This window comes from Calonectris borealis, unplaced genomic scaffold (assembly GCF_964195595.1).
Source record: "Calonectris borealis unplaced genomic scaffold, bCalBor7.hap1.2 HAP1_SCAFFOLD_40, whole genome shotgun sequence".
Taxonomy (NCBI): domain Eukaryota; kingdom Metazoa; phylum Chordata; class Aves; order Procellariiformes; family Procellariidae; genus Calonectris; species Calonectris borealis.
In genome coordinates this window covers 1,533,626-1,559,830 of record NW_027441454.1, presented here as the reverse complement: position 1 = coordinate 1,559,830, position 26,205 = coordinate 1,533,626, and the positions used below count along the sequence as shown (strand labels likewise).

General features: G+C 50.7%; 1 protein-coding gene and 1 non-coding gene across 2 annotated transcripts in view; one reads left to right on the top strand and one right to left on the bottom strand.

Moving 5' to 3' along the window:
* Positions 1-26,205, bottom strand: part of LOC142076290 (antigen WC1.1-like) — a 143,291-nt gene that overhangs the window by 39,391 nt on the left and 77,695 nt on the right. Inside the window, exon 5 of the mRNA XM_075138642.1 lies at positions 9,295-9,309. Coding sequence (XP_074994743.1) covers positions 9,295-9,309 — 15 coding nt within the window. The remainder of the gene's footprint in view (positions 1-9,294; positions 9,310-26,205) is intronic.
* TRNAA-CGC (transfer RNA alanine (anticodon CGC)) lies at positions 4,049-4,120 on the top strand. The gene has a single exon. It is a non-coding gene; the product is annotated as a tRNA-Ala (tRNA).

The following is a 26,205-nucleotide window of genomic DNA, read 5'->3' as shown; positions in this document are numbered from 1 at the left end:
GTTGATAAGACACTGATGTTTTCAGTTGTTGCTAAGTATCTTGTCAAGGACAACTACCCTCTGCTACCAAGCTAGACTGGGAGGAGGGAACACAGCCATGACAGCCAGCCTAGCTGGCCAACGGGGTATTCCATACCATGTGACGTCATGCTCAGTATATGAATGGTAGGCGTGACCCAGGAAGTACCGATCGCTACTTGGTTATCGGACAGCGCGGGTGGTGAGCAATTGCATTGTGCATCACTCATTTTGTATATTCTATCATTATCATTATTATTTTCCCTTTTCTGTTCTATTAAACTGTCTTTATCACAACTCACGAGTTTTTCTCACTCTTACCTTTCCGATTCACCTCCTCTTTTACTAGCAAGACTGGCCTTCAGGAATACCAGGTGCCAGAGATGAGAGGGGCAAGTCTGGAGCCCAGCAGACATACTCCTGGTGCAAGAGGATCAGGTCAGGGAGTACTTACGTGACCTGGATATACATAAGTCCATGGGCCCTGGTGCGATGCACCCATGAGTGCTGAGGGAGCTGGCAGATGTCCTTGTGAGGACACTCTCAATAATCTTTTATCAATCATTGAAACTGGGGGAAGTGCCTGAAGACTGGAAGAAATCAAATGTCACTCCTATCTTCAAGAAGGGCAAGAAGGAGGACCTGGGGAACTACAGGCCAGTCAGCCTCTCCTCGATCCCTGGGAAGGTGATAGAGCACCTAATCCTGGTGCATATTTCCAGGTACATTGCACTGGTTTTGGCTGAGATGGAGTTAATTTTCTGCAGAGTTAATTTTCTGCAGCTCCCACAGACCATAGGTGCTATGGTTGGGATTTGTGACCAACACAGTGTTGGTGTGGTCTTTTCCTGCAGCCCATGGAGAAGACCATAGTGGAGAAGGTAATCCCCGCAGTCCGTGGAGGAGCCAACACCAGAGAAATTGAATAATTCCTGGAAGAACTGTGGCCTGTGGAGAGCCCACAGTGGAGCAGGTTCACCTCAAAGGACTGTAGCTTGTAGGAGGGACCCCATGGGAAAAGTGTGAGAAGGAAGGAGCAGCAGAGAGGAACTGTTATGGCCTGACTACAGCCCCCATTCCCCATCTGCTAGCGCTGCTCAAGGGGGAGGAGGGAGGAGGTAGAAGAGCTGGGAACAAAGGAGGGAAGTTGAGCTGGGGCAAAAAGGGTGGGGAGGAGGCCTTCCATGGGGAAGGAGATAAGGTCTTCCAACAGCCCCACACTTCTTCCACCCTCAGCCTGTGCAGTTCCACGTGCTTGGCCTGCCCCCTTGCTTTGCCACTGTCGTGTTGGTCCTAAAGTCCCCCACACATTTTGGCATGCCCAGTGTAAGCTGGCCTCCACCCAAATCTGGAGCCCACCTGGCCATGGAGGCAGGGAGAGGCCAGGTCCCCTCTGCCCAGGGCTGGGAACCGCTTCTCCCTGGGAACCTCCCCAAGGAATGCTCCTCACGTGTGTCAGCGTATGGCCTGGCAGGGGTGGAACTGGGACAAGGGCTGCTGGAACAGGGCCTAAGTAGCTCAGCTGGGAGAGCATTAGATTGAAGATCTAAAGGTCCCTGGTTCAACCCTGGGCTTCTGCAGGAGTTTCCTCCCTTAGTTTTTTGCAGAGCCTCTCTGCCTTCTTCCAGCCTACCCTGGCCCTCCTTGCTCCTTCACCTCTTGCCAGAGCACTGCCCCTGCACTGTAGCTGCAGACCTGCGGGTTAGAAGGAGCCTTCCTCTTGCACCACAAGTCCCCAGCCTCCCTCTGGGCAGGACTCTACATTCAGTGCTTCTTTGGGGTGGTCTCCATCTGTCGCTCCTTCCCTGCTCCACAGCAACTGGGATCTTTCCTTTGTGGGGTCTCTGCAAAGACCTTGTCTCTCTCCTCTTTGTCATTCTTGATGGTGCGCAGACAGCTCCCATCCTCACACACATCCTTCGCCTGGACCTTCACCTGGCAGTACCCAGACCAGAACATACTGCCCATCGGGGAGGCCACTGTCCCCCCAGTCCCAGGGAGACGCACTCCCTGGAGCTGAGGCCCCAATGGCAGCATCCTCCCTCCCTCTTGTCACAGCAAGACCTCTGATGTGCCAAGGACAGAGGACAAAGCCATGCCCAAATATACTCACCCACCAGACTGGACTGTCTAGACCAGCCGCAGCCCCCCACAGCCATCAGTCCCTGCACAGAGGAAGAAAGACCTGCTCATGAGCTTCAACAAGCTGCGGGGCTCCCCTCTTGCAGCCTCCTGCTGTTACAGAACCTTGCTCGCCCATCAGGAACACAGTGACAGTTGTGACCCAGACCGTCTCCCTCTGTCTCCAGTCTCAGCCTCTCCCCAGTCAGGCCAAGCAATGGCACATACTGGCCGGCTCCTCAGGGATGCACCTCCAGAGAAGTTTGGCTTTTGTCGTGAGTGAGCGCAAGTGTGAGGAGGGGAGAGGGAGAGACTGTCTGTCCAAGCAAAGTTACTGTCTCGTCAGCTTTGAGCACGAGCTTGAAAATGCTTGGCCGCGGGGGTAGTGCCTGCAGGATTATCACTGCTCCAGAAGAGTACTTCTAGATCTTCCTTGAGCAGGAACGGGAGAGTCATTGCTGAGGATAGGCTTTGGGGCCATGTATGCAAAGCAGAAGAGATGAGCAGTGCATCCCTTTAACTCCACTCAACGACTCCAGAAGTTCACAGTGACTGTGGTCTGGTTTTGATTCCCCTAAACCCTCTCTGCTAGGCCGGGGCTCAGCAGGGAAAAATCTATGGCATTGGGCAACACAATTGCCCCAGCTGTACCACCATGAGGACACCATCCCTGCGTGTGGTTGTCTTGGTTTCAGCTGGCATAGAGTTAAATTTCTTCCCAGTGCTGTGGTTTGGATTTAGTATGAGAAGAATGTTGATAAGAGACTGATGTTTTCAGTGGTTGCTAAGTACCCTGCTAGTCAAGGACTTTTCAGCTTCCCATGCTCTGCCAAGTGCACAAGCCGCTGGGAGGGAGCATAGCCAGGACAACTGGCCCAGCTGGCCAACGGGGTATTCCATACCATGTGACGTCATGCTCGGTATATAAATAAGTGGTGTTTGGGCATTGCTTGGCAGGTGGTGAGCAATTGCGTTGTGCATCACTTATTTTGTATATTCTATCATTGTTATTATTGTTATTATTATTATTTTCCGTTCCTTTTCTGTTCTATTAAACTGTTGTTCTCTTAATCCCTGAATTTTACTCATTTTCTGATTCTTCCTCCCGTCCCACTGCGGGGCGAGGAGTGAGCGAGCAGCTGTGTGGTGTTTGGCTCCCTGCCGGGTTAAACCACTCCAGCGGTCAAACCCTCACCTTTGAGTTAAGAGCTGCACATGCCCACCCCCCCTGCCACAGAGACCCCAGCCAGGGCCGTCCAGGGCACTGCTTTGCTGTCAGGACAGTCACCAGTGCTGGAGGAACGGGAAGGTCCCTGAGCCCGACCCACATCCCCAGCCCCGTGGAGATGGAAGCCTGTGGTCCAACTCACCTCCAGGGAGGCTGGGAACAGAGGGGTGCAGGGGGAGGCCCGGTGCCCGGAGGAGGGCGTGTAAGATGTCTGCCTCCATGTCCCCTCCATGGCATGCCCTGGGATGCCATCAGAGCCTGGGGGCACATCAACCCAGGGAGCGCATTTCCCTCACCCTGCTGCACTGCTCCTGCTGTGGAGTTAGGGACAGATGTGGCCCAAAGGGGTGTTGCTCTGGGTGGCAGAGAAGGCTCAGGGGAAGGGGTTTTCTCCTCTTCATTGACCCATGCTGGAGTGGGCCCGAGCGTGGGAGCAGCACCCGCAGCAAGAGCCTTCTCCTGCCCCCTTGCCCTGCAGAGACGTTGAAGGGGCAGCGCTCTGCAGTGCAGCCCTGTGCCAGGATCAGACCCCAGCGGAGATGCAGTCCCAACTTCTGCCATCTCAGGAGGATTCGAGTGCTGTTTTCTGCAGAGGGTCCCTGGGCACCCAGGGGACAACAGGGCTGTGCTCTCATAGACACGTCACGGGAGGAGAGTGTCTCTCCCGCTGGCCGGTGTCAAGGGGATGTAGCTCAGTGGCAGAGCGCCTGCTTCGCGTGTGGAAGGTCCTGGGTTCAACCCCCAGCATCTCCAGGGGTGCTTTTGCCCTGACTCCCCAGCCTCAGGGAGGTGTGGGCTGGAGCTGGGCACTGGTCCTCCTGCCCACCCAGGGCTTGGCTGTGAGGTGAGGAGGGCTGTGGGAGGGCTGTGTGCCCTGCTGAGTCCTCTGCTGGAGGAGAAGCTGTGCTGGACCTGAGCTCAGGGTACTGCCCTGCGCCACAGACCCACCCCACCCACTGCCCAGGGACAATGCTTGGCAGCAGAGTGTGCTTGTGGGGAGACCCAGGGAGGGGACAGATGTCAGCAGCACACTACAATCGTTTCTGGCTGCACCGTGTCGTGGTTTAACCTGGCAGCAGCCAAATACCATGCAGCCGCTCGCTCACCCCCCCGCCGGGTGGGATGGGGGAGAGAATCAGAAGGGTAAAAGTGAGAAAAACTCATGGGTTGAGATAAAGACAGTTTAATAGGGAAAGCAAAAGCCGCGCACGCAAGCAAAGCAAAACAAGGAATTCATTCACCACTTCCCATCGGCAGGCAGGTGTTCAGCCATCGCCAGGAAAGCAGGGCTCCATCACGCGTAATGGTTACTTGGGAAGACACACGCCATCACTCCGAACGTCGCCCCCCCTCCTTCTTCTTCACCCAACCTTATATGCTGAGCATGACGTCATATGGTATGGAATAGCCTATTGGCCAGCTGGGCCAGCCGCCCTGGCCACACTCCCTCCCAGCCCCCTGCACATCTGGCACGGCATGGGAAGATGCAAAGTCCTTGACTAGCGTAAACAATACCTAGCAACAACCAAAACATCAGCGTGTCATCAACATCATTCTCACACTACATCCAAAACACAGCACTATACCAGTTAATAGGAAGAAAATCAACTCCATCCCAGCCAAAACCAGGACAGTATCCACCCCTTATTCCATACCATTTACATCATGCTCAGGTCCCACACTATCCAATACATTCTCATTACCCACCATCCCCCTTCCCATCTTTTGATATAATACACAGATATCATTCCCTTAGTCTATGGACCACCGCTGTGAAATGTCCATAAAATATCCATAAATGTCCACAAAATGTCCACTGCGTCCATGACTTTGGGCTCCATCTGTTATGGTGGTTACTCAGGTCAGCAGAGGTGGTGTGTTGCGTGGAGTTACTGGGCACCAAAGCCAGCTCAGGTCAGGTCACTGCTGCACCTGTGCTGCTTCTTGTAAAGTTTGTCCTCCGTTGGTTCAGGTGGTTCCTGCTATAGTAATTCCTATAACATGCAACTCAAATCATGGGTTACAACAATTTAAAGGTATATCCGTTACAATCTCCACCCCTGGTCCCTTTGGGCCAGACCATAGGGTTTAACATTGCAATGAACTCCTCCCCTTGCCCCTGCTCCGCCTTGGTTTTATCCACAGACTGCAGTCCCTTAGGGTGTACCTACTGCAGCATGGACTTATCCACAGCCACAGATGCTTCGAGGTGTACCTTCTCCAGCGTGGACTTATCCTTAGGCCACAATCCCTTCAGAGGTATACCTGCTGCGGCACGGACATAATCACGGCCACAGACGCTTCAAGATGTACCTGCTTGGGCATGGGCTTATCCACAGTCACAGATGCCTCGGGGTGTCCTGTCCCGCATGGACTCAGCCACAGGTCACAGTCCCTTCAATTCGAGTTCATGCTGCAGTTCCAGCCTGCCCAGCACAGCAGCACAGAAGCAGCAGCGATGCCCTGGCCATCTGCCAGCCCAGGCACATCCCCATTGCTGTTATCAGAATGTTCCCAGGCACAGCACAGTAAGACGATCAGCAGTGCAGCAGTAACAGCTATAAATTTGATCTAGCACATTCCAATCAAACCTGTCGTTATCTCGAACCCTTCGAGCCCCACGTTGGGCGCCAAAAAGGACTGTCGTGGTTTAACCTGGCAGCAGCCAAATACCACGCAGCCGCTCGCTCACCCCCCCGCCGGGTGGGATGGGGGAGAGAATCAGAAGGGTAAAAGTGAGAAAAACTCATGGGTTGAGATAAAGACAGTTTAATAGGGAAAGCAAAAGCCGCGCACGCAAGCAAAGCAAAACAAGGAATTCATTCACCACTTCCCGTTGGCAGGCAGGTGTTCAGCCATCGCCAGGAAAGCAGGGCTCCATCACGCGTAACGGTTACTTGGGAAGACACACGCCATCACTCCGAACGCCGCCCCCCCTCCTTCTTCTTCACCCAACCTTATATGCTGAGCATGACGTCATATGGTATGGAATAGCCTATTGGCCAGCTGGGCCAGCCGCCCTGGCCACACTCCCTCCCAGCCCCCTGCACATCTGGCACGGCATGGGAAGATGCAAAGTCCTTGACTAGCGTAAACAATACCTAGCAACAACCAAAACATCAGCGTGTCATCAACATTATTCTCACACTACATCCAAAACACAGCACTATACCAGTTAATAGGAAGAAAATCAACTCCATCCCAGCCAAAACCAGGACAACCGAGAGATGTGGTGTGAGGGTGCTGGTCCAGCCCAGGTGTCCTCTGGGACCAGGGCCACTCTGCCCTGGTGGCTTTCCAGGGGTAAGGGTCTGAGATTGTCTCCAGGTGGAGATCCCATACCACATGGGAAGCACCCCTCTGTGCCAGCAGGTAGGGGCATCTGAGTTGGACAAGCCTGGGCAGGGCTGTGGGACTCCCAGCTGGAGGAATGACATTTCTTACCCTGAGCCTGTCTCCAGGTCCTTCTTCCACCATCACCGCTGGCTTGAGCAGAGCCTCAGCTCAGGGAACCTGGAACTGCTAAGGTCAGGCACAACCCTGCAGAGGTGGGACTGGTGGGGCCGGTGCCCACCTCTTGTTCCTGGGGTGTTTGGTGTCTCTGTCGACGCTGTGCCGGTGGGATCAGGGAGGCACAGGCCTGTCCACAGACGTGCACAGGCGGGGAGGGCCAGATGGTGCCTCGGCTGCTCCCCCGGCAAAAACACCCGCAACAAAAATGGGGTGTGAGACACCTTCCACTGCAGGGTGCCCAGCCCCTGGGAATGGTGACCCCAGACTAAGAGCAATAAGGCTGCTCTCCCATGGGCTTTCCACAGCCGTGCTCTGCCTGGCGTGGGGCAGCAGTGCTGAGGGTTGGTCTCCCTGTGACCGCCCTCAGTTCCCCCTCGGGAGCTGCAGGAGAAACCACCGGTCTGGGGCACAGTGACAATCCTGCTTTGCTGCAGAGAATGGACCCAGCCTGCAGGGCCAGACTGTTCAGGCCCCAAAATGCCATGAAACAGGCTCTTTCTGCTCAGGTGTGCTGCCCCCCAAGCACACCCAGGCCTGTGGCTTATCTCCACGAGGAATAGGAGGCAAACCTTTACCAAGTGCCAGAGTAAGGGAGAAATATTCCACCTGTGGGAGGGCAGAGCTGGTGGAGAGGTGGCACAGGACAGGCACTGGGCTCTTCTCCCCGGTCCCCACTTGGGCCACCTTGAGTCTGCAGGTCAATGTCCATGCTGCCCATAGGCCCCCACCGTCCTGCGTTCAGAAGAGAACACTCCCCTCTTCTTCTTTACTTCACTTTTATACCGTATTTCTCCGAGATGCAGGGCTGGAGCTTACCCTAGTGGGAGTTTTCCAGGGGAAGTAGGCTGGGTTTGCAGTGCCCATGTGTGTCACCCATCACCGTCGGAGTCTCACCCTGGGCACGCTGCTCTCCCTTGGGGGCTGCCAGCAAAAAGGCTCCAGGGTATGGAGCAGAGGGATGTGGCAGCCTGGGCCTCCTCCAGATCCCCCCAGGGTGACCCCAGGGGTGGAGTAGCTCCCAGCAGGGAACGGGGCAATCATGAAGTGGGAGAGGATGTTGGCAAGAGCTGCCTCCTGCCCTCTCCTCCTCCAGGGCCAGACCCTGCTGTTGGCAGCAGTCCTGAGCTGCAGCAGCTCCCACAGGGAGCCAACGCACCTTCCAGCCTGCAGCAGAGGAGCCTTTCAGGGAGGAGCCGGAGGGTGTGCAGACCCACCAGCGGGAGAGGGAGGGCACTTTGGGCTCCAGGTCCTGCCCAAGGGTCAAAGCCTTTTCCCCGCCTGACTCCTGTGTAAGAGGGTTTTCTGCCCATGGGCACTGGGGCTGGTGAAAGCCCTGGCCAAGGGAGAGGGACCCTGGCTCAGCTCCCAGCAGCACCTCTTTTAGGGGAGGGACACAAAATCTCCTCTGCCACGGAAACGTTCCCGCATGAGCGGGACTGCGTTAACTCAGTTCCAGTCAGGAACTGACTCCTGACGCAGCTGGTAAGCGAGCCCACGAGGGGAGGTGCCTCGCTTGACCTGCTGTTCACAAACAGAGACGGACTGGTGGGAGATGTGGTGGTCAGAGGCCGGCTTGGGCTTAGCGACCATGAAATGGTAGAATTCTCGATACTTGGTGAAGTAAGGAGGGGGGACAGCAAAACCGCTCCCATGGACTTCTGGAGGGTGGACTTTGGCCTGCTCAGGACACTGGTCGAGAGGGTCCCTTGGGAGACAGTCCTGAAGGGCAAAGGGGTCCAGGAAGGCTGGACGTTCTTCAAGAAGGAAGTCTTAAAGGCGCAGGAGCGGGCTGTCCCCATGTGCCGCAAGAAGAACGGGCGGGGAAGGCGACCGGCCTGGCTGAACGGGGAGCTCTGGCTGGGACTCAGGGAAAAAAGGAGAGTTTATCACTTGTGGAAGAAGGGGCAGGCAACTCAAGAAGAGTACAGGGATCGCGTTAGGTCGTGCAGAGAGGAAATTAGAAAGGCAAAAGCCCGGCTAGAAGTCAACCTGGCCACTGTCGTGAGAGACAACAAAAAATGCTTTTATAAGTATGTTAATGACAAAAGGAGAGCCAAGGAGAATCTCCATCCTCTACTGGATGCGGGGGGGAACGTTGCCACCAAGGACGAGGAACAGGCTGAGGTACTCAACGCCTTCTTTGCCTCAGTCTTTAGTAGTCAGAGTGGTCATCCTCAGGGTATTCAGCCCCCTGAGCTGGAAGACATGGACGATGAGCAGGATAAACCCCCCATAATTCAAGAGGATGAAGTTCATGACCTGCTATGCCACCTGGACGTTCACAAGTCTATGGGGCTGGATGGGATCCACCCGAGGGTACTGAGGGAGCTGGCGGAGGAGCTTGCCGAGCCGCTCTCCATCATTTACCAGCAGTCCTGGTTAACTGGGGAGGTCCCGGACGACTGGAGGCTCGCCAATGTGACTCCCATCTACAAGAAGGGCCGGAGGGAGGATCCGGGGAACTACAGACCGGTCAGCCTGACCTTGGTGCCGGGGAAGATCATGGAGCGGTTGGTTTTGAGGGTGCTCACAAGCCATGTCCGGGACAACAAGGGGATCAGGCCCAGCCAGCACGGGTTCATGGAAGGCAGGTCCTGCTTGACCAACCTGATCTCCTTCTATGACCAGGTGACCCACTAGTGGATGAGGGAAAGGCAGTGGATGTGGTCTACCTGGACTTCAGTAAAGCCTTTGACACTGTCTCCCACGGCATTCTCCTAGAGAAGCTGGCGGCTCACGGCCTAGACAGGTACACTCTTCGCTGGGTAAAAAACTGGCTGGACGGCCGAGCCCAGAGAGTTGTGGTGAACGGAGTTAAATCCAGTTGGCGGCCGGTCACGAGCGGTGTTCCCCAGGGCTCAGTACTGGGGCCGGTCCTGTTCAATATCTTTATCAACAATCTGGACAAGGGGATCGAGTGCTCCCTCAGTAAGTTTGCAGACGACACCAAGTTGGGCGGGAGTGTTGATCTGCTGGAGGGTAGGAAGGCTCTGCAGAGGGACCTGGACAGGCTGGATCGATGGGCCGAGGCCAACTGTATGAGGTTCAACAAGGCCAAGTGCCGGGTCTTGCACTTCGGCCACAACAACCCCATGCAACACTACAGGCTTGGGGAAGAGTGGCTGGAAAGCTGCCCAGAGGAAAAGGACCTGGGGGTGCTGATTGACAGCAGCTGAACATGAGCCGGCAGTGTGCTCAGGTGGCCAAGAAGGCCCACGGCATCCTGGCCTGTATCAGGAATAGTGTGGCCAGCAGGAGTAGGGAGGTGATTGTGCCCCTGTACTCGGCACTGGTGAGGCCGCACCTCGAATGCTGTGTTCAGTTTTGGGCCCCTCACTACAAGGACATGGAGGTGCTGGAGCGTGTCCAGAGCAGGGCAACGAAGCTGGTGAAGGGCCTGGAGCACAAGCCTTATGAGGAGCGGCTGAGGGAACTGGGGTTGTTTAGCCTGGAGAAGAGGAGGCTGAGGGGAGACCTCATCGCGCTCTACAACTACCTGAAAGGAGGTTGTAGCGAGGTGGGTGTTGGTCTCTTCTGCCAAGTCACTAGCGATAGGACAAGAGGAAATGGCCTCAAGTTGCACCAAGGGAGGTTTAGATTGAACATTAGGAGAAATTTCTTTACTGAAAGAGTGGTCAGGCCTTGGAACAGGCTGCCCAGGGAAGTGGTGGAGTCCCCATCCCTGGAGGTATTTAAAAGACGTGTAGATGAGGCCCTTAGGGACATGGTGTAAAGGGCATGGTGGTGTTGGGTTGACGGTTGGACACGATGATCTTAGAGGTCTTTTCCAACCTGTATGATTCTATGATTCTATGATTAACTGTTGTGGGAGGTAATCCATGGCCGTGATGTCCCCTGGGGCTGGCTGGGGTGTTCAGGGCACTGCGGCCACCTTAGGGCTCACTTGTGTGGGGCCACAGCCCAGGGCTTACCCTGACACTGCAGCTCTGTTATGGCCTCTGCACTGTGGGACCAGCATGGCCCGGACAGGGCCTGGGGGAAAGAGGAGCTGGAAAGCCAAGGGTGAGGAAATGGGTGCTCCCGCTGGGGTGCATCACGGGACCATCAGAGAGACACTTGGACTAGAAACTGGCTGTGGCCAGCAGGATGGAAATGCCTCTGTCAGCAGGATTATTCCCCAGGGACCATGGGCTCTCGCAGCCCCACAGCCTGACCCCAAGCCTGCTGTCCCTGAGACGCGCCCCTTCCCTACCACCGTGTCCTTCTTCTCTGCGCCCCCTCATCAGACTCAGGGAGACAACCCGACACCTGGGCCCGTGTCGTGGTTTAACCTGGCAGGCAGCCAAATACCACGCAGCCGCTCACTCACTCCCCCCGCACCCCCAGTGGGATGGGGAGAGAATCGGAAGGGTAGGAGTGAGAAAAACTCGTGGGTTGAGATAAAGACAGTTTAATAGAACAGAAAAGGGAGAATAATGATAATAAATAATGATAGAATATAGAAAATGAGTGATGCACAATGCAATTGCTCACCACCCGCGCTGACCGATAACGAAGTAGCCATCGGTACTTCCTGGATCACGCCTACCGTTCATATACTGAGCATGACATCACATGGTATGGAATACCCCATTGGCCAGCTGGGCTGGCTGTCCTGATTATGTTCCCTCCCATCTCGTGTACCTAGCTCAGTCAGTAGGCACGGGAGCTGTCCTTGGACTAGGAGGGCACTTAGCAACAACTGAAAACATCAGTGTGTTATCAACATTCTCCTCGTACTAAATCCAAAACACAGCACTAGGAAGAAATTTAACCCTATCCCAGCCGAAACTAGGACAGTATCCACCCCTTATTCCATACCATTTACATTATGCTTAGGTCTCACATTTTTCGATACCTTTCAATTAATCACCACTATCTTTTTTATATATATACATATATAATACATATACATACATATATACATATAATACATATACATACATATATATATACATAAATATATATAAATGTCCATTGAGTTCTTTTAGTCCACAACTTTGGGCTCCATCTGTCATAACAGTCTTTCAGGGCCAGAAGGATGGTGTGTGGTGTTGGGCTGTTGCATCCTGAAGCCAGTTCTCATTTTGGTACTGCTGCGCTCGTCCAGTTCTATCATCGTTGCACTTTGCTCGGTTTCATCGGAGTTAGTTCATTCTTCATTAATCTGGGTGATTTTCACTGCTATACCATTGATAGCAACCATAGAAATAATGATATATAATATCATATAACAATTGACATCATAAAATTCAGTTCATTAGCTATTTTCACCCAAAATCAAGTCCCCTTGAGGTACACACCGGACTTGCCCATCCTTTCGCATCACCCACCAAGTGCACCCAGGTCCTTGAGCAAAAGCAATCCCATGGATGGGTTTTCCCTTGCCAGAGGCAGGAGTAACCCAGACTGTCTTCCCCAGCATATTTCTTATGTGCACGACAGGAACTTTATCTCCATCTACAGTACGTAAAAGTCTTGATTGGGCAGGGCCAGCTCGATTAACAGACCCCCTAGTGTTGACTAACCAGGTGGTTTTTGCTAAATGTGTATCCCAATGCTTGAATGTCCCACCACCCATTGCCCTCAGTGTTGTCTTTAGCAGCCCGTTGTATCGTTCGATTTTCCCGGAGGCTGGTGCATGGTAGGGGATGTGATAGACCCACTCAATGCCGTGCTCTTTGGCCCAGGTGTCTATGAGGGTGTTTCGGAAATGAGTCCCGTTGTCTGACTCAATTCTTTCTGGGGTGCCATGTCGCCACAGGACTTGCTTTTCAAGGCCCAGGATGGTGTTCCGGGCAGTGGCATGGGGCACAGGGTATGTTTCTAGCCATCCGGTGGTTGCTTCCACCATGGTGAGCACATAGCGCTTGCCGTGCCGGGTTTGTGGGAGTGTGATATAATCAATCTGCCAGGCCTCCCCATATTTGTATTTCAACCATCGTCCCCCATACCAAAGAGGCTTTACTCGCTTGGCTTGTTTGATTGCAGCGCACGTTTCACATTCATGGATAACCTGTGCAATAGCGTCCATGGTTAAGTCCACCCTTCGATCACGAGCCCATCTATATGTTGCATCTCTTCCTTGATGGCCTGAGGCGTCATGGGCCCACCGAGCTATAAATAATTCACCCTTATGTTGCCAGTCCAGATCCACCTGGGCCACTTCAATCTTAGCAGCCTGGTCCACCTGCTGGTTCTTTTGATGTTCTTCAGTGGCCCGTCTCTTGGGCACGTGAGCATCTACGTGACGTACTTTTACAGTCAGGTTCTCTACTCGGGCAGCAATATCTTGCCACAATGCGGCAGCCCAGATGGGTTTACCTCTGCGCTGCCAGTTGTTCTGCTTCCACTGCTGCAACCACCCCCACAGGGCATTTGCCACCATCCATGAGTCAGTATAGAGATAAAGTACTGGCCATTTTTCTCGTTCAGCAATGTCCAAGGCCAGCTGGATGGCTTTTACCTCTGCAAACTGGCTCGATTCACCTTCTCCTTCAGCAGTTTCTGCAACTTGGCGTATAGGACTCCATACAGCAGCTTTCCACCTCCGATGCTTTCCCACAAGGCGACAGGACCCATCAGTGAACAGGGCATATTGCTTCTCGCTTTCTGGTAGTTTATTATAGAGTGGGGCCTCTTCAGCACGTGTCACCTCCTCCTCTAGGGATATTCCAAAATCTTTGCCTTCTGGCCAGTTCGTGATCACCTCCAAGATTCCTGGGCGACTGGGGTTTCCTATTCGGGCCCGTTGTGTGATCAGTGCGACCCACTTACTCCACGTAGCATCGGTTGCATGATGTGTAGAGGGGACCCTCCCTTTGAACATCCAGCCCAGCACCAGCAGTCGGGGTGCCAGGAGGAGCTGTGCTTCAGTACCAACTACTTCCGAAGCAGCTCGAATCCCTTCATATGCTGCCAATATCTCCTTCTCAGTGGGAGTGTAGCGGGCCTCGGATCCTCTGTATCCCCGACTCCAGAACCCTAAGGGTCGATCTCGAGTCTCCCCTGGTGCTTTCTGCCAGAGGCTCCAGGTAGGGCCATTCTCCCCGGCTGTGGTGTAGAGCACATTCTTCACATCTTGTCCTGCCCGGACTGGCCCAAGGGCTACTGCATGGACTATCTCCTGTTTAATTTGTTCAAAGGCTTGCTGTTGCTCAGGGCCCCATCTGAAGTCGTTCTTCTTCCTGGTCACGTGATAGAGAGGGCTTACAATCAGGCTGTAATCTGGAATATGCATTCTCCAAAAACCCACAACGCCTAAGAAAGCTTGTGTTTCCCTTTTGCTAGTTGGTGGGGACATGGCTGTTATTTTGTTGATCACATCCATTGGGATCTGACGACGTCCGTCTTGCCATTTTATTCCTAAAAACTGGATCTCCTGTGCAGGTCCCTTGACCTTACTTTGTTTTATGCCAAAACCGGCTTTCAGAAGGATTTGAATTATTCTCTCCCCTTTCTCAAAAACTTCTTCTGCTGTGTTGCCCCACACAATGATGTCATCAATGTATTGCAGGTGTTCTGGAGCCTCACCCTGTTCCAGTGCGGTGTGAATTAGTCCATGGCAAATGGTAGGGCTGTGTTTCCACCCCTGGGGCAGTCGGTTCCAGGTGTACTGGACGCCCCTCCAAGTGAAAGCAAACTGTGGCCTGCACTCTGCTGCCAAAGGGATGGAGAAGAAGGCATTAGCAATGTCAATGGTGGCGTACCACTTGGCTGCCTTTGACTCCAGTTCATATTGAAGTTCTAGCATGTCCGGCACGGCAGCACTCAGTGGCGGCGTGACTTCGTTCAGGCCACGGTAGTCTACTGTTAGTCTCCACTCTCCATTAGACTTTCGCACTGGCCATATGGGACTGTTGAAGGGTGAGCGAGTCTTGCTGATCACTCCTTGGCACTCCAATCGACGAATCAGCTCATGGATAGGGATCAGGGAATCTCGGTTGGTGCGGTATTGTCGCCGATGCACTGTTGTGGTAGCGATTGGTACTTGTTGTTCTTCAACCCTCAGCAACCCCACAACAGAAGGGTCCTCTGAGAGACCGGGCAAGGTGGACAGCTGTTTAATTTCTTCCGTCTCCAGGGCAGCTATACCAAAAGCCCACCGGTACCCTTTTGGGTCCTTAAAATACCCTCTCCTGAGATAGTCTATGCCAAGGATGCACGGAGCCTCTGGGCCAGTCACAATGGGGTGCTTCTGCCACTCGTTCCCGGTTAGGCTCACTTCGGCCTCCAATACAGTTAACTCTTGGGATCCCCCTGTCACTCCAGAAATACAGATGGGTTCTGCCCCTTTATAGCTTGATGGCATCAGGGTACACTGTGCACCGGTGTCTACGAGAGCCTTATACTCCTGTGGCTCTGATGTGCCAGGCCATCGAATCCACACAGTCCAGTAAACCTGGTTGTCCCTTTCCTCCACCTGGCCGGAGGCAGGGCCCCTCTAGTTCTGATCATAGTATCCGCTTCTCACTTCTTGCAAACGTGAGTCAAGAATTCCTTCATTACAGTCCAAAGTAAGATCAGCCCTTCTACTCTGTCTGGGGAACTGTTCACTGGAAACTGGACCGTCGTGGGACAGGGTTTTCCTGAAAACTGGAGCTTCATTTTTCCTGAGAGAACCCCCTTGTGTGATTGTTTTTCCTTGCAACTCACGTACCCGTGCCTCTAGGGTCAAGGTAGGTTTTCCATCCCACTGCCTCATGTCCTCTCCGTGGTCACGCATGTAAAACCACAGGGTGCCCCGTGGTGTGTACTTTCGATATCCTCTCTCTTGAGGAGAAAAACGCTGACTCCTAATGGCTGAGATACTGGTCTGTACAGGTGGAGAATAGGACCTATCGTCTTTGAGTTGCTGGACCTCTCGGGACAGTTTCTCTACAGCCGAGACAAAGGAGGAGGAGATAGTTTCTTCGAAATCCCGAAGTCTGTTAACCACCTCATCCACCGTTGGTGCTTCTTCCTCTTTCCAGCACAGTACTGCCAACGAACTGGCATACGATGCTGGTGCGCTCCGTACCAACTTCCGCCACATGGGTCGGGTGCACTGGACATCATCTGGATCTTTGGGTGTTCGGCCGTCGTCCAGGTCACTATAAACCACCTCCAGCACGCCTAGTTCTCTCAGGTACTGGATACCTCTCTCCATAGTGGTCCATTTGCCTAGGCGATATATAACATCTTCCTTGAAGGGATACCTTTCCTTCACGCCTGACAGCAGTCGCCTCCAGAGGCTGAGGACCTGTGTCCCTTTTCCGATTGCTTTGTCAATACCCGCTTCCCTAGCAAGGGATCCCAGCTGTTTGGCCTCCTTCCCCTCTAATTCCAGGCTACTGGACCCATTATCCCAGCATCGGAGCAGCCAGGTAACAATATGCTCGCCTGGACGACGGCTGAAATCTTTCCGCATATCTCGCAGCTCACTCAGGGATAGGGATCGGGTGGTTTCTGTCTTGTTTATGAGTTCTTCCTCTTCCTCCTCCTCTCCTCGTGATGTCCCTGCTCTTTCATCATCCCTTTCTAAACGACCTGATCTCCGCTTCCAAGATTTCCTCTTCTGTACAGGGGCAACGGATACCAGCAAGGGTTGGTCCTCTGGTTCAGCTGTAGTGCCTGTTGCTGGGGTTTGGGTAGCTGCAGTGCTTGTCATGGGGGTTGGAGTAACTGTAGTGCCTGTTGCCGGAGCTTGAGTGGCTGCAGTGCTTGTCGCAGGGGTTGGAGAAGCTATGGTGACTGTTGCCGGGGTTTGAGTAGCCACAGGGGTTGTCATGGGGGTTGGAGTAGCCGCAGTGCCTGTCGTGGGGTTTTGAGTAGCCACCGTGTCTGTAGCCGCCCCCGAGACTCGCCGCTCCGCCCGCCCCGATGAGGCACCGCTGCTTGCCCTCCCTCTTTTCTTGTTCCTGAGGGTTGATCTCTGGACAGTATTCCTGAAGAGTTGTTTAACCCTAAACAAGGCCTGAACCACATTCAGGAGACATAGCAATATGATCATGCTTGTTTGAACATCCCAAGGATATTCAAAATTCTCAGGGAATATTGTGGACATCTTCATGAAGAGGATAGAAGAAAAAGGAGTTTCTGACGATATGGAAGGGAAGATGAACAAGTGGGAGAAAGTGTCCCATCCCGTCTCCCCCTTAAATTCATTCTCCAAGGAGAAAAAAGTGCAAATACTAATAATTTCTAAGAGGTGATTCCCGAGGTACAGAAATGATGGCAGTGCCGAGTACAGATACCAGATTAGACTTATGACCAATGATTTTATCACCTCATAAAACAGCAGCAAAGTTATAATCTTGGCCCAGTTCCGAATAATGATAAACAGCACAATAGGGAACACATACTGCAAGCAAGGTATTACATGACCCAACATTGAGAGCCAGCCCCACAACTTTGACAGCCAATACATCAACATTGTGACCAATCAATACAATGAATGCTTATAACAATTTTGCCTTAACACACTTTGGTCAGATCTATCGTTATCTCAACCCTTCGAGCCCCACGTTGGGCGCCAAAAAGGACTGTCGTGGTTTAACCTGGCACGCAGCCAAATACCACGCAGCCGCTCACTCACTCCCCCCGCACCCCCAGTGGGATGGGGAGAGAATCGGAAGGGTAAGAGTGAGAAAAACTCGTGGGTTGAGATAAAGACAGTTTAATAGAACAGAAAAAGAAAAATAATATTAATAAATAATGATAGAATATAGAAAATGAGTGATGCACAATGCAATTGCTCACCACCCGCGCTGACCGATAACGAAGTAGCCATCGGTACTTCCTGGATCACGCCTACCGTTCATATACTGAGCATGACATCACATGGTATGGAATACCCCATTGGCCAGCTGGGCTGGCTGTCCTGATTATGTTCCCTCCCATCTCGTGTACCTAGCTCAGTCAGTAGGCACGGGAGCTGTCCTTGGACTAGGAGGGCACTTAGCAACAACTGAAAATATCAGTGTGTTACCAGCATTCTGCTCATACTAAATCCAAAACACAGCACTAGGAAGAAATTTAACCCTATCCCAGCCGAAACCGGGACATATCCCCATGAAACAGGTGTAGCTCAGCCAGCCCTCCTGTAAGGTCCTGCACGGGTGAGCGTGCCTGAGCCGAGCCCCTGATGAACGCGTGCACCGGTCTCAGCACCAGCTGATGTGTGCAGGAGCCCCGTCTCCTGTGGCTGGGAGAGCTCACTGCCTGCGGCTGATCCTCCATCAGCTCTCCCAGCAGGCTGCACAGCCTTAGCCCCTATGTTTGAGAAAGAACAGCAAGCGCAGATGATTAGCAGAATTCCCTTTTTATTTTCTGCTGCGAAAGCCCTGTTGTGAGGGGCCTGCAGCCCAGCGGGAGCCAGCAGCTCTGTGCCACTGTGCCTCTGGCTTCCACCCAGGCGGGAGGAGGGCTGGGTCAGCATAGGCTCCTGCAGCAGAGCTTCCCATCCAGGCAGCCGTTCCGCACACCTGGCTCGACGTCTGCCGCCTCGTCAGCCGGTGCCGCTCTGCGTGTCAGCCCCCAGCCCTCGCTGCAGCTCCGTGTGCTGCCCGACCCCACAAGCGGTATTGCAGCAGCATCCTCTTGCCAGAAGAGCTGGAGCTCCCACCAGGGTGTAGGTCGGAGCGTGCTTGGCGTCACCTCCTTGGTGAAGTGGTGGGGTGCAGTGCACTGCACTGTGGGGTGCGGTGACTAGTGTCAATAGTCGCTGGGGTATAAACAGATGCCCGAAAATTACTGCGTTCTGTCCGAGGCCCCCAACCATTATACCAGCCTCATATGGCCCTGATCACCCTAAAAATCCGTTGCATTTTCCAGGCCAACCAGTTTTGGTTGAACTCCCCACTGTGGGAACCGTACCCCTGGTACTGGATACTCCAATGAACAAGTATGCCTGGAAGGCAAAAGATGCTCACAGGAAGGAACACAAGATTAATGCACGGTGGATTGTTCCATCTTTCTAACGATAACCTGCCTCCGGTTCCTTAAAATGGGCTGAGTTTGTTTTCTTTTCTCTTTCAGGTAGAGACTCCGAAGCCAGCCAGAAGGAATACATGAAGCTGCTGATTGTCTGCGTGGTTTTGTTGGTGATTTCTTTGTTAATCTTCATAGGCTGTCTGATATACCATCGTAAACGATGTCTTGATCGACCATTATCACTGTCTTTAGTATCTGGGGAAGCTCCTCCTCCCTCCTTTCTGACTCATCATGGCAAAATGAATTTATTGTTTTAGGTCAACAAGCTGATACCTTTAATCTTACCAATTGTTGGGTATGTGGAGGGCCATTTGGTCTAGAAAGATGGCCATGGACCTCCATCCCCCTTTCTCCTAAATGGTTAGTGAGTAATTACAGCGAGACCAAAAATGATTCCTATTGGAGCGAGGACGCACAGCCCTGGACGGTACAATACCTGACCCGAGGTGAATGTTGTCTAAATCACACACAGGAGGGTCGTGGTTTTGTGGGAAATAGCAAATGTAATTGGACCTATAGGGAAACCATTGCTTCATTGAGGGCTGTAAGACAATGCTTAACTACAATAATGAACCTTTTGTACCTCGCGAGCTGGGATGGGTCTGGGTAAAAGAGACCGGGCACTGGAAAATATTTCCTTCCTATTGGTCTCTGATCAATCGTACGAAAATCATTACCAGTGCTGCTGAAAATTGTTCTTGGAGTGATGACACCGGTGCTTGGTCCTGTTCCATTTACAAGATACCTGGCAGCAACGTACCCCTACCATTAAACCATCCACTCGGAGCAGGTAATACCACATATTTCCAATTACCACGGACCCCCACCGGTCTGTTTGAAAATGGTACCTGGGCACTGAAAGGTCATTCCTGGATCTGTGGACATCACGCGTACAAGTGATTGCCCAAAAACTGGACTGGGGTGTGTTATGTGGGGCTAATTCACCCCTTATTCTTCTTACTCCTGGAGAACGGAGGTGACGGATTAGGTGTTAAGTTATATGATGATCTCAATTGATATCGGCGATCCATTGATACTTCTATAATGGGTGGAAGTGGTCAAACGTGGGGTAAGGACGAGTGGACCCCTCAATGTATCATACAACATTATGGACCTGCCACTTGAAACCCCAACGAGTGGATTAGCGGTGTTCGAGAACCTATCTATAATTTAAATCATATTATTTGGTTGCAAGCCGTTCTAGAGATTATTACTAATGAGACGGCCCATGCCCTGGATCTATTAGCAGACCAGGCCACCCAAATGTGAACAGCAATATTCCAACATCGGATGGTTCTCGATGACCTGCTAGCTAAAGAAGGGGGCATTTGTGGTGAACTTAATGACTCCAACTGTTCTTTAAAAATTGATGATAGCGGCAAAATTGTTAAACAAATTACCGCAGGAATACGAAAACTGGCCCATGTTCCCGTTCATATCTGGAAGGGTTGGGAATTTGATCCCTTCTCCTGGCTCCCAGGTGGCCCTGGGTTAAATGAGTTTTATTTTATTTGTTATGTAGTTTTGCCATGTTGTTGTTTTTATCATGTGTTATTCTGTGTTTTATACAGTTAATTCAACATGTTGCAACCAATATGCAATTTGTGACTACTGTTTCACCTGACGGTGTCAAACAAATTCGCACTGTGCGCCAAACTACGCCGTCAGTAGTGCCGATTGTATGAAATGTTCTGAAATGCTCTGAAATGCTCTTTTCTGGCCTTTTCTACATAACTATATTTTCTCAAAACCAAACCAAAAAAAAAAAAGGGAAATCCTTGAGCCACGGGGTAGTGTAAGGAACTGAAACATTTGTCAGTGAGTCCTGGCATTTGTCTCAAGGATTGCTTATCTAAGAAGAGCCGCTGCAAAGTGGGAGAAACTGAACTATAGAACATTTGTCTGCTTACCTAAGAACTATAAAAGATCTGTCTCAGAGATAAGAGCAGCTGCAAGGCCACTGAGGGCTGCGGTTTGCAGGGGATGCGCTCTGAGCAAGACTCGGTGTTGTCTAGGAATGTGGCAACGTACCGTTGCCATGGAAACCGCCGCCCTCGACCAGGAATAAAGGGGACTGACAAGACGACCCCCGTGTCAATCGACCACCGCCGACCCCGGAGAGATCGCCCACCGCGGACCCCGGAGCGACCGCTCACTGCCGAAGCACTAAAAGACTTGGACTCTGAGACATCGCGGATCCATGGCAGTGACTATTCTTGCAGGTCTATCCCGAACGCTTGCTTGATTTCTGTCTTTATTCTAGCTATCCTATCGCTACTAACTTTTACTTTTGATAATAGAAGCTGTTTAGGACATACGTCATTTCACCTCGTTTGTGTCTTAATCTCGCTCTTGGGATCACATCGAAACCTCCCCCGATATTGGATTGGGACAGGCCCTCAAAACCTGAGGCTCTGCATGTTCCGCTCTACTAAGTTCTTCATATTAAGTGATTTAACTACAATAAGCAAAACCTGCATTTTTTTCTAGTTCGCCATGTCCTTTTAACATACAAATCATAATATAAACCTCATGCAGAAGTGGATCTTCAAATGATTGAAGCCAGCTGATTTTTTTTAAGTAGTATTTGTTCAAATGTTTTTACTACACACGAGTCCGGATACAAGCAGGGTCTAAGGGAGTGACTGTAAATGATTTGGACCTTCAAGCACCTATCACTCAGATCAAACACTCATGGTTTTGGTTTTAGATGCATTCATTCACAAAAGCAACCAACTTGTTTCAACATTTTATTGAAGGGTTGTTTCATATACACAGCTTTTTCTCAACTGTAACATAATCCAGATCGACATCTATGAAATCATTTCCATTAACATTTACAGAAGACTTTACAGATACTTGACTAATTTGTTTGAACCCAAGCGGTTTACAAAACACATCCAAAAAACATTACTAGGAATAGACCAAAATTCAACTATGGCAGTTAATACATAGTAAAACAGAAAACTTCTTACAACACACTGCCTCCATGCTAAGCCAGTCTGCACTGAGGAGGTTAGAGTAAGGAACAGTTCTGAGCTGCTTCATGTTACGTTCCTGTATTTTTCTGAAATACTTAAATTTTCTTGAAAGCTTAAATGCGTACACTTGGACAGTTTTTCACATTTTAGAGTAAAACTTCACAGGGGTTTACAGAACCAAGGACACGTTTAGGGACAGCACTAATGGAGACCAATTTCTTTTGGTGGCTACCTTCCAAACTATTTTTTTTTTCATTTCTGCAGTGAGAGAGAGAAGTTACCAGTGGGAAGAGATTTCTCTTTCTGGGAAATGAACTCCAGCCTTTATTTTCAGAAGAAAGAACTAGCTCCTCTGCATTAGGCCCTGCCTTCTCTAATCTTTGTAACTTCAAAGACTAGTAATTTAATTGGCTAGCACTGCGCCTTTTCACAAAGTGCAATCCCTAGTGCTTTCCCATACAAAGTTACATGTTGTTGAGCAAAAAATGCAAGCAGTTCCATAGCAAAACATGGCATTACAACAGTCTCAGAAGGTCACGTTTGCTAATATGCCACACATACGCATTGGTATTTTCCTGTAAACAATTAGGTACATTTACACAATTTACACAGTCTGCGATCAAACAAATTAGGTTGTGTTGTCCACTATATATATACTACAATTTATGAAATTGTGCAGCATTCAAAGAATGGATCTATAACTATAATGACTAGAAATTCAAAAATAGCCATGCAGTTGTCCATGTTCCAGAAACGCTTCTATTTTGGCTCTTGCAACCCCCCCTGAAATGTCCATACTTTACAGCCAATTAAATTCTTCTGTGAAAATTGTGTTAGTTTCCAATGCAAAATGAACGAAAAGTATGAAAAACAGTAAACAGCTTCTGAAGTGCTGCTTCTTTGTGTCTTGAAGATGAGTAATACTGCGTTGAGGCATTCTCTCTTCCCAAACTGGCAGATACTCTTTACAGGATAGTATCAAAATATACACACATTTTAAAGTTAAGATAAAAACTTTAAATTATTAAAAAATAAATTAAAGTTTTGTTCACATTACAACAGTTATCCAGCTATAAAGCACAGTATAAGATTTAAAAATACAAAGCAAACACTTTTTTTTTTTTTAAGTATTTGACAAGAATATAGATATACCTTAATAAGCTGGGCCAGAAAAATAGATGCAGAAGTCATCAATCTGTTCATGAAAAATTAAACACATATTCAAGTTCTACAATCAAAACAGAGCAATAGTTAACCTCTACTGTAGTCTGACAGTCTGCACTATATCCTCCAAGTGTCACTGGAAGAGGCATTTCCAACCTAGTGTAATTGGTATTCAAAACAAAGTCCAAACCTGTGACAGCTTAAGAGTGCCTATGTGGTTAAGGAGAAGAAGCTAAACTAACCAAACCCGCTGGAGATCAACTTCTTGCTCCAGAATATCTCAGAGAGGGACCCTTGTCAAATGCTCACAGCTGCTTAAAAGTTGAAGGGGTAAGGAAGCTGTCAATTTTCAGCTAAAAAGGATTTAAAAAATACATTTAATTGTGAAGGAAGCATCACTACAGGAAACTTCTTTTCAGTGTGGCTTGTAAATTAATCAGTAAATGTCTCATCATTTATAAACGCACATGTTTATGCTTTTAGGAACACAGTAGTTGCCTGTCAAAGTAAAGCACAGGCATATCAGCCCTGAAAGATGAACTCTGCCCCTCCTGTCAGTAAGTTTAAAAATGCCAACCTCACCAGACCCCACAAAACCCAAATAAAAACACCAGTCCAAGACATCAGCCATAAAAGTAACCCACCACTTTGTCTAGAAAAAGAATAAACTGCTCAAATTACTGAATTAAAGGGGTTTACCGTGAAGGAGTAGCCTTCAAAAACTGAGAAAACTGATTTCTTGTATTTTATTAGGCCACAGGCCGTACTATGCAAATAGTTTGGGAAGTGTGAGAATTTAATAGTATTCTCCTTGCTATCATAGAATCATAGAATCATTAAGGTTGGAAAAGACCTCTAAGATCATCGTGTCCATCCATCAACCCAACACCCCCATGCCCACTACACCATGTCCCTAAGCGCCTCATCTACACGTCTTTTAAATACTTCCAGGGATGGGGACTCAACCACTTCCCTGGGCAGCCTGTTCCAAGGCCTGACCACTCTTTCAGTAAAGAAATTTATCCTAATGTCCAATCTAAACCTCCCCTGGCGCAACTTGAGGTCATTTCCTCTCGTCCTATCGCTAGTTACTTGGCAGAAGAGACCGACCCCCACCTCGCTACAACCTCCTTTCAGGGAGTTGTAGAGCGCGATGAGGTCTCCCCTCAGCCTCCTCTTCTCCAGGCTAAACAACCCCAGTTCCCTCAGCTGCTCCCCATAAGACTTGTGCTCCAGGCCCTTCACCAGCTTCGTTGCCCTCCTCTGGACACGCTCCAGCACCTCCATGTCCTTCTTGTAGTGAGGGGCCCAAAACTGAACACAGGATTCGAGGTGCGGCCTCACCAGTGCCAAGTATAGGGGCACGATCACCTCCCTGCTCCTGCTGGCCACACCAGTTCTGATACAGGCCAGGATGCCGTTGGCCTTCTTGGCCACCTGGGCACACTGCCGGCTCATGTTCAGCCGGCTGTCAATCAGCACCCCCAGGTCCTTTTCCTCTGGGCAGCTTTCCAGCCACTCTTCCCCAAGCCTGCAGCGTTGCCTGGGGTTGTTGTGGCCCAAGTGCAGGACCCAGCACTTGGCCTTGTTGAACCTCATGCAGTTGGCCTCAGGCATCGATCCAGCCTGTCCAGGTCCCTCTGCAGAGACTTCCTACCCTCCAGCAGATCAACACTCCCGCCCAACTTGGTGTCGTCTGCAAACTTACTGAGGGAGCACTCGATCCCCTCATCCAGATCGTTGATAACGATATTGAACAGGACCGGCCCCAGTACTGAGCCCTGGGGAACACCTCTCGTGACCAGCCGCCAACTGGATTTAACTCCAACCTGCGTGCTTTGTGCTAATAAACAAGAGACCCTGAGCTATTTTCCAGATGTCAGTGGCTGCCAGTTCGCATGGAACATGGCTTTCTCAGGTGACGGTGCAGTTGGACTGTGATCAGGGATGTGTACTTGCATGATGGGGCTTTCATGAACGTTTTCTTGTCTTGCCACTTCAAAGGCCTTCTCTTTTCTGGAAATTTTTAAGACGGCATTTCTTATTCTGGGGTTCAGACTGGAGTCGGACTTAATGTTGAACAGCTGATATAATGGGCTCCGTAAAACATGAGAGCGCGCTGCTTTTTTGCTGTTGTTTTCTAACACTGCCTGGACTTTGGTAAGCAAGAGGAAGAGTGAAGGTTTCCTCCTGCAGTACGATTTTGCTGGGCTGTGAGGCTGTATTGGAGTAGCACAGGTAAAAAGTGTCATCTTTGAAAGTAACGAAGCTGTAGCAAAAGAAGCAGGACAAGCTAGTTTCTTCCTAGAATGCTGCCTGACAAAAACAGTGGCAAGTAAAGGCACTTGCAGTTGGCTTTTTTATGCAGTCTTCATAGAGAGCTTTGGGTATTGATTGATTTCTGGGAAGCAAGCCAGCAGCGAGGAAAGAAAACTGGGGCTTGTCTAAACGGCTTCTTCGCCGTAGGCAGGGTTCGAGCCTTTGCGCTAGCACAGGTCTTAACTACAGTTTACGAACACAGAAAATGAGCTGTCTGTAAGGAAGGTTTCAGTAGAAGTAAGGGTCAATTTGCTAAATTGGCTGCTCTGTATGTGATGCAAATAAGAGATGACTTGGCAGCGTTTACATCTCAAGTGCAGTCGAGGTCTTTTCACGGGTACTTCTGGATGGCAGGTCGTGTGCCTGAGTGGTCCCGAGTCCTAGGATGAGCCAGCTCCTGCCGACAGTTTTATCTCCTGGATATATGTTTCATTTGGACTCATTTTCTCAGCTAAGTCTATCGAGTCTTACAGACTTGGGCCCCTTGGGATGGTGCCGTTGTAGTTCCAGTGCTCAAGCGGCACTGTTTGGTTTGCCGCTGCTTTGCCAAGGCAAAGCCCATTGCAGGATAACGCTCCCACAAAAAGCCTGGCACTGCAGTCTTCTCGGTAGTCGTCTGTAGCCTTCACGCTGCCAGGCTGTTGCTGCTGTTTCCTCAGAAGTAAAATTCACCCTAATCCTGGGACGTCTCTCCTGCCCTCTCTGGACGGAGTAATCGCTGGTCATTCATGAACTGGTCATGCTCTGCCTTCAACCTAGGCAGGGTATTTTCCCTCATTCCCATCTTCTTCTGAAGTAAACATCACAGTTGTTATAATCATGAAAAAGCTGAATTTTTTTCTTCCTTGTACAAATACTGCTTTATACAATACTTTCTTGATTTCCCTG